We start from the raw sequence: 8,256 nt of genomic DNA on the forward strand, positions 1-8,256 counted from the left end.
GCGGTTCAATCCCCCAGCACCACATGCCAGCCAGCCCCGCCCCCTGGTGGGCTGAGCTGGCCACACACACACACACACACACACACATAAATAAAAAATTTTTTAAAAAAAAGAAACTGTCCTAGCAATTTGATTTGAAACTGTCTCATTGCTATTTGTTTATCAATAAAATTATGGGGAAAAAAAGGAAGGAAAAAATGGAAACAAAGCTTTTGCAAGTAAAGAGGGGAGAGGTCAAGTAGAGGGTAGGGGAATAGCGGTGAAAGAATCAAGGTGTAACATGTACAGGTACAAATTCTCTATGATATGTGTGATCATTATACCTAAAATGTACCAATAAATTTAATTAAAAAGTTGTAAAAAGCACCAAGAACACAGAGATTTCATCATTCTTGTTCACAGCACCAAATCAGCATTGCACATGTAATTCTGACCTATTTCTTTCCAATACTTTGTCTGTCTGTTGCCTGCTTGCATGTCTAAAACCAATGACAGACCCTGAGATCTCCCACCTCACTGCCAGAACCTGAGGGGGGACAGAAAACCCTGTCAGTCACGGGATTTGGCCAAGTGCCCTGGCAAGGTTGGCCCTGAAGATCCCATTTACCATCTCGTGGTTTTCACAGCAGCCACTCTATTCCCTTCTCTTCCAAAGGTCCTAGAAGGCAGCTCTCACCTCGGATGTTGGTTTCAAACACAGAGGCATTCACGTCGATATCAAAGTCCACATTGTCCTGGAGCACTTCAACCACTCTCTGGAATTCGGAGACATTCCCTAAAATCTGGAAAGAGATCCGACCTTGAGGCATGGAAAGTGCTGGATTCAGAGCTTGCGATCCTGTGCTGGTATAGCCCTCACTATTCAATTAACTGACTCATGCAGTTCCTGTCTTAAATCTAGTTACAAAAAAAAAACACTGCTGGGCACTAGAAATCACCCAGAAACCCAATAGCAAGGCACTGGTTAAGTGGATTTCTTAGTACTGATTCAAGAGTGATTAGGTACCTTTTTTTTTTTTTTGATATAGCATCTCACGTTTTTGTTCCTGTTGGTCCTGAAACTCACTCTGTGGCCCAGGCTGGCCTCAAACTTGTGACAAATCCTCCTGCCTTAGCCTCTTGAGTGCTGGGATTATAAAACATAAAGAACATAAACTCCACAAGAAAATCCTATAGAGTGGGTATCACTTCTTTTTTAAACCCTTTATCACATTTGACCTTGTGGAAAACATTAGAGATTGGCTTTCAAACTTCTTTACTCAGATGCTTGCTTTCTCAGCCTCTTATGCTGCTAAGAGATCGTGTCACTTGGCCACCTCTGACTTAACAGACACGCAGTTGGCACGGCTCATTCTGATTCTGCCTGCTCTGAAAGCAGACCTGATTTCCTAAGGTGTGGCATTTATGTTCCACCGTGGGGTACGAAGCATGAGCACGAAAGCCAGTCCACTCCTAGCAGAACAGAGAGCTACAGTGGTGGGATCACAAGCATGTGTCCCCATGCCAGGCTTACACACCCATTTATTTTATTTGTCTTTTTGAGACAGGGTCTCACTGTGCAGTTCAGGCTGGCCTTGAACTCATGATGATCCTTCTGCCTCAGCCTCCCAAGTGCTATGATTATGGTGTATGCCACTATGCCCAGTTTATGCACCATTTATATGAATAAGATATAAAGAATGTAAACTGCATAAGGAAATCTTATACAGTGGGTATCAGTTGTTCTTAAACTCCTTCTTGTCACATTTGATCTTGTGGACTAAGCCCTGGCCTGGGCTGTAGCATGGGGCACCTGGCTGGGACCAGCCACAGTACCATATGCTTTGGCCAAGCAATTGGTTCAGGAGCAAACTCAGAACAGATGAGTGAAGAGTCAGGTCCTGAAGTTACTGGGAAAGGCATAATTCTTTCCACACTTAGTTTCCTAAATGAGTGGGATCTAACTGAAACTAACCCTACCACATCTGTTTCTTTCCGTATTAAGAAAATCTTTGCACAAGCAGAACTCTCATTTCTCTAAACTGCTTCTAAATTTCCCCCGAATGCCAAGTACAGCTAACGAAGGAAGTACTTGACAGATGTTTGTTCAGTGATCACATGAATCTCTCTTCACTTTATAAACTGTGACCTCAAACAGAAATCTCATCATTTCCTGCCTTCTCTGTAAGGAATTGCGTAGCTCTCCCCCACTCTTGAGCTGAAGTTCAGAACCCTTGGCAATATGCAGCATCTGGGTCCCCTCTGTCCCTCCAGCTCTATTTCATCCTTTCCCTCACCAGCCACCGGGGTGTTCTTTTATTTTACTGCACTTGCCACATTGTCTCTAGCTGTAAGGTTTGTTGCTTTTTTCTTTCTTTTTTTTGAGTCAGAGTCTTGATACGAAGTTCAGGCTGACCTCAAACTCGCTTATGTAGCCCAGGCTGGCCTCCAATTCATGGTGATCCCCCTGCCTCAGCCTCCTGAGTGCGGGGATCACAGGTATGTGCCACCATGCCCGGATGCCACAAGATATTTGCACTGGTTGTTCCTCCCGCCTAAAACACTCTTCCTCCACATTTTCCTGTCCATACCTGCTTCTCCTTCAGATCCCAGCTCAAGGGTAATGTCACAGCTTCAGGGAAGTTCTCCCAATCTCTTTAGTTCAGGACAAATTCTTTTGTTATGGTCATTCACAGAGCTATGTTCCTTTTTTTTAAGAGTACTCCCCTTAATTTGTACTTACACATTCAAGGTTATTCCTTGACCCTTTGTTTCCCTTGCTAATACCACACACTCCAGGCAAGCAAGGCCCATGTCTGTCTAAAAATCACAATTATCAGGGACCGGATTGGATCCCAGGTGTGCCATGCTGGCCCTACCCCTGGGGTGAGATGAGAGGATTGAGACTCAGTGTGGTGAAAAGCGCCTGCCTTTAATCCCAGCACTTGGGAGGCTGAAAATAGGAGAATCACTATGAGTCTGATCTGTGTAGTGAGACCCTGTACTAAATACATAAATATATATATATATATATATATATACATATATACATGTGTATATATATATATATATATATATATCTCACAATGATGACTCCAGAGCTCTGCACTGTGTCACACATATAGTTGGTCCTCAATAAATATTTAGTGCATAGATAAGCACATACAAATTAACATTAAAAAAAACCAAATTAACATTCAGCAAAACGAATTATAAGATAAATTGTATTGGTCATATAAATAGTATGTGAACCAAAAATAATGAAATAAGGCAGACTGGGGAGATGGCTCAGTAGAATAAGTGTTTGCCTGGCAAGCACAAGGGCCTGAGCTCAATCCCCTATTCCACAAAAAAAAAAAAAAGGCTGGGGATACAACTCAGTGCATAATACCCACCAGGCAAGTGCAAGGTCCTGTGTTCAATTCCCAGTACCAAATAGTAAATAGATAAATACATAAATAATAAAGAAATAAATATGAAGAATGTTGTTAAATACTTTCTTATGGCTTGTTTTTGCTTTGTTTGTGTTTTGAGACAAGATCTTGCTGTGCAGCCCAGGTTGGCCTAGAACTTGTGGTGATCCTCCTGCCTCAGCCTCCTGAATGCTGGATTACAGGCAGGCACCACCACACCTGGCACTTGCGATTTTTTAAAAAGAAGATGTTTCCGGGCATGGTGGCGCATACCTGTAATCCCAGTGCTCAGAAGGCTGAGGCAGGAGGACTGTTGCAAGTACAAGGTCAGCCTGGGCTACACCGTGAATTCTGGGATAGCCTGAACTATACAGCAAGACTCTATCTCAAAAAACCAAAAATAAAACAAAACAAAAAATGGTCAAGGCTTGCAGTCATAAGAATTCGGTTCACGTACTCACTCTACTTTATAATAGCTTTGTATCTTACTCATGTCATTTTACCTTTCTAAACATCAGATTTCTCAGCTGTAAGGAGTAAAAGCACTTTTCTCATAAGGTTATCAGAAGGATTAAACAAGGTCGCATAGTACTGTAAAGTGCTAGTTAGAACCCTATCATACAATAGTAACTACACAAGTTTCTAGTTTTATTCTTACTGCATATGGCTATGAGGATGTAAGCTGCAAACAAATAGGATATCAACATCTTTTATCCCTTCCAAAATTACACAAGGCTATCACAGGTCCCTGTACCTCTTAAGTCCCCTATAAATGTTTGCTAAATAAATGAACTGGAATAAGTTGGGATATTTGGTTTTCTCCCATTTAGCTTGGTAACCAGCGACAGATGGCTCAGAATCACGAGATGAAAGACCAAACAGAGGAATTCAGTTCTATCCAGTCAAGCTGCCAAGAGGAAAGATGTTGGTTTCCCTATGGCAAAGAGCGAGAGAAATAGATGAAATACTTACCAGCAAAGTGTCCAGAGCATCAATGAGAGTCAGTGAAAAACTGCAAAAGGACAGAAATTCCCTGTTTAGTAAGGAAATTAAACACCAGTTCTACGGCTGTCATAGAACAGATCTCCCCACCAAGCCACATCAAGCACTGGGATTCTTCTGCCGTCCCATTTATCATGACAACAGAGAAACCACAGGAAAAATCTCGGGGATCATTTGCCCTTCTTGATGCACCTGGGAATGTGGGCTGACACTGCTCAACTGTAATTAAACACATCACCTCTATTCTCTGGAACTATGCTGTGCCATGGGGAGGCAGTATAAGTCTGTAGCTAGAAGCCCAGGCTTTCAGCAATTCCAAAATGTGGGAATTTACTCCACAGTGCAGAGCTGTTTGACAACAGCATTATTTACAACATCATTATTTAGTGAAAGGTGAGAACCTACTGTCCACCAGTTGAAAAATGATGAACTAAACTGTGGTACAAACAGTGCAAAACTAGACAGGTATCAAAAAGATGTTTACCAGGCAGAGGTTGTGTGTGTTGATAAACATTCACATTATGTTGTTACATGAAAAAGACAAGTACAGAAGAGCTGAAACAGTATGTTTTCATCTACACTTCAAAAATAGACATATTAACAGAAAGCAGATTAGCTGCTATTAGAGCCAGGGGTGATGGGCGGATGAACTATAAGAGGACACAAGAAAACATTTTAGTGGGGCCAGGGAGATGGCTCAATAGAATAAGCACTTGCCTGGCAAGAGCACAGGCCTGAGTTCAATCCCCAGTTCCACCAAAAAAAAAAAAAAAAAAAAAAAAAAAAAAAAAAATTCCTGAAAACATTTTAGAATGAAAGAAGCATTCTGTACCATGGCTGTGATGGTAGTTCCTACATACTTGAAGCAGGGGTACTGTATTGTATGGAAATTATACCTTCAAAGGTTAGTTTTAAAAAAAAAATCCTCAAAGGTTAGTTAATACCCGCCAAAATGGTATAAACCAAAAATATTTCTGAAAAAATATAAAAGGTAAAAATCATTGGAGTTCTAAGGTCTGAGATTTAATTTATCACATTATTTTGTACATGAATTAGCCCTTGTCCTTTTTTTTTTCACCTAAAAAAATCTAAATTAGAACAAGCTCTGAGTTTTCTGAACTTCCTCGTCCTTAACATAGGAGGGAATGGGATAATTTATAAATATGCAAACTGGGAATATTTGTACCTAACTCCTGGAAGCATTAGGAGAATTAAATAAAATGATGCAGTAAAATGCTTAGCATAGTGGTCAATCAATGCCAGCCTCTGCTAGTGCAATGATTCTTCACTCACAAGAAACAAGACAGGGAATTTTCGTTCACCTGTTTTTATTCTCACAGAACCGAGAAAGAAACCAGTGGACAAGTGAAAATGATAGTACAGAGAAGTACTACAAAGAAAATAAAACAAGCGACTTGTGAGAATGACCTGAAGGGGAGGTGGTTAGAAATATGAATGACAAGGGGCTGGTGAGATGGCTCAGTGGTCTAAAGCACCTACTTAGAACAAGCTTAGCAAAGCACAGGGACCGCAGTTCAATCCCCCAGCACCACATGCCAGCCAGCCGCGCCCCCTGGTGGGCTGAGCTGGCCACACACACACACATAAATAAAACTTTAAAGAAATTTTTTTTAAAAAGAAAGAGATATGAATGACAAGAAACCATAAAGTAAGGATAATGAAGAAAGTGTTCATTGTGCACCATTTACCAAGGCTTTAAATTTGGGGAGAGTTGCACTCTATCCTGGACTTGTTTGCCCACCCATAAAATGAAGGGGCTGGGCTTTCTGATTGTTGGCACTCTTCCATCCTCGATACCTCTGACTCCAGAAACTTGTCCAAATTCCTGTACCTGGTGCCTGTACTGGTGAGGCTGAACCGAGAGGTTCATTGGGCAAATCTAGGACCTTTTACACTTGGAGGCGCTAGGTGGATCCTGGAGGTGCTGGTGTGAATTTGGAGGAGTGCAGTCGAACCCCATCTAGGCACTTTCCAGAACCGCAGAGGAGGCCCCGAAGCCACCCAAGCGCACCTCCCCTGATCGCTACACCGCGGCCGCCCCTTAGCCTTCGGCTCATACTACCTGCCCCAGGTGTCGTGCCCATCACAGGTGAGAGGCCGCAGCTCGTCGTAGGGAAAGGCATTTTCCAGATAGCTGTCGTAGGCGTGGTAGAACATGGCCTTGACTCGCTCCCTAGTGCGAGGGACCAGAAATAAGCCAGGGGGCCAGGACACAAAACGAGATGGGAGAAAGGACAAGGCATAGTGTGGAAAGGAGGAATCACCAGCTGATTTCTGCTGAGGGTCGGGCAGCAGGACTCGAGCCAATCAGTCTGGTCGGGGAGGGGTGCCTTGGGACCGAGGGAAAACGAAGAAACCGGGTCCGCACTCCCCACTCCCCCACTGTGCAGGGCGGGAGCTGGGCCTCCTTCACCTGTAGTGGGCGGGGTCCGGCGCGGTGCCGTCGGGACCTGGCGCACCATGGTGCAGGGGCAGCAGCGCGCACAGGAGGCCGAGCAGGATGACCAGCCGGAAAGGCATAGAGCTCCTAGCGTGTCAGTGCCGCCGCAGCAGCTGCAGCCACCGCCACCCGCTCATCCTGAGCGTCTCAGCTGGTCTTCCGGGAATCCGCACCACGACGCCTGCGCGCCGAGAAAGCAACCACTCACTTCCGGACTACAAGCTCCAGAATGCAACGGGGGGCGAAGAGCATCTAGGGATACATAGTCGACCAAACTGAGATGAACGTGTCTTACAGACAGTGGCTGTTGTTGCTACTATTATTAATTAATGTTTTAGTAATACCAGTTAGGATTTATTGAGTACTCGTATGCTAAAACAGCATGCAACACTTTAAAAGCATTACTTACTTTCGGTTTTCCCCCCACCTACTTTATTAAGGCAGGGGCTCAATATTTGTTAAAAGAATGTATATAAAATGAACGAAATAAACAGAATTACCCCAAAACAAAAGCAAAACGCCGGGGATGGTGGCGAACCCCTGTAATCTCAGCACTTGGAACACCGAAGCAGGAGGATCACTGTGAGTTCGAAGCCAGGCTGAGCTACATAGTAAGACCCTGTATTAAAACAAAGAGATGAAACATGTTGGAGTTTGACCGAAGAGATAGAGCTATAGCTCATGTTAGAGATACTGAGTTTCCCAAACCAGTTCCCTTATTGTATAACAGCTTAGAATTACTTTTCGACAACTGCCCCTCGAGGTTTCCTGAAATCTTTTCACTTCTAGGAGTTTATAAGTACCTTAATTTTTGGTTATGGTCACATCATTATAGCCCCTTTGCTCTCCATTCAAACCGCGAAGATTGGTCTTCCCAATACTTGGAATCATTCACTAGTTGCAGACTGCTGTGTCCCATTTTGAGAATAAAGATCTTGATTAATAGCTTTGAGAAAGTTTGAAACTCATTTTTTCATTTTCCTTTTTGCAAGTTCCTAAGAGTTAGGACAACATGTTAGACTGTAACAACACCTATGACTTTGACCGGTATGAACATGCAGTAGATCCCAACCTGAATTTAAAGTCGGATCTGGGCTTCAGTTACAACCCTTCCATTGATGCACAACTTGTATATGTGACCCAGAACAAGCGCCTTCCCTTCTCTGAGCCTAGAGTCCCCATGTTATAGGGTAGTTTCTTTACAAACAACTCACCAATCAAAAGTTTGCCGGGTCCTGGCATTGCCCTGGGATCTTGTAATTAGCGGGTCGTACCCATTTTCCCTAGACAGCTTTGTTTCACCCTATCTCCTACATCATTCATCTGTTAAAGAATGTTTTTAACGTTAGCTTTCTTCTCTCTCTCTCTCTCTCTCTCTCTCTCTCTCTCTCTCTCTCTCTC

General features: G+C 43.3%; 1 protein-coding gene across 1 annotated transcript in view; it reads right to left on the bottom strand.

The window, feature by feature from the left end:
* Positions 1-7,072, bottom strand: part of Edem2 (ER degradation enhancing alpha-mannosidase like protein 2) — a 32,694-nt gene extending 25,622 nt beyond the window's left edge. Inside the window, exons 1-4 of the mRNA XM_004630846.3 lie at positions 6,829-7,072; positions 6,478-6,588; positions 4,365-4,404; positions 677-782 (exon numbers count right to left, since the gene is read on the bottom strand). Coding sequence (XP_004630903.1) covers positions 677-782; positions 4,365-4,404; positions 6,478-6,588; positions 6,829-6,935 — 364 coding nt within the window. The 5' untranslated portion in view covers positions 6,936-7,072. The remainder of the gene's footprint in view (positions 1-676; positions 783-4,364; positions 4,405-6,477; positions 6,589-6,828) is intronic.
* Positions 7,073-8,256: the final 1,184 nt, after the last annotated feature.

This window comes from Octodon degus, unplaced genomic scaffold (genome assembly GCF_000260255.1).
Source record: "Octodon degus isolate 3935 unplaced genomic scaffold, OctDeg1.0 scaffold00037, whole genome shotgun sequence".
In the NCBI taxonomy this organism is placed as follows: domain Eukaryota; kingdom Metazoa; phylum Chordata; class Mammalia; order Rodentia; family Octodontidae; genus Octodon; species Octodon degus.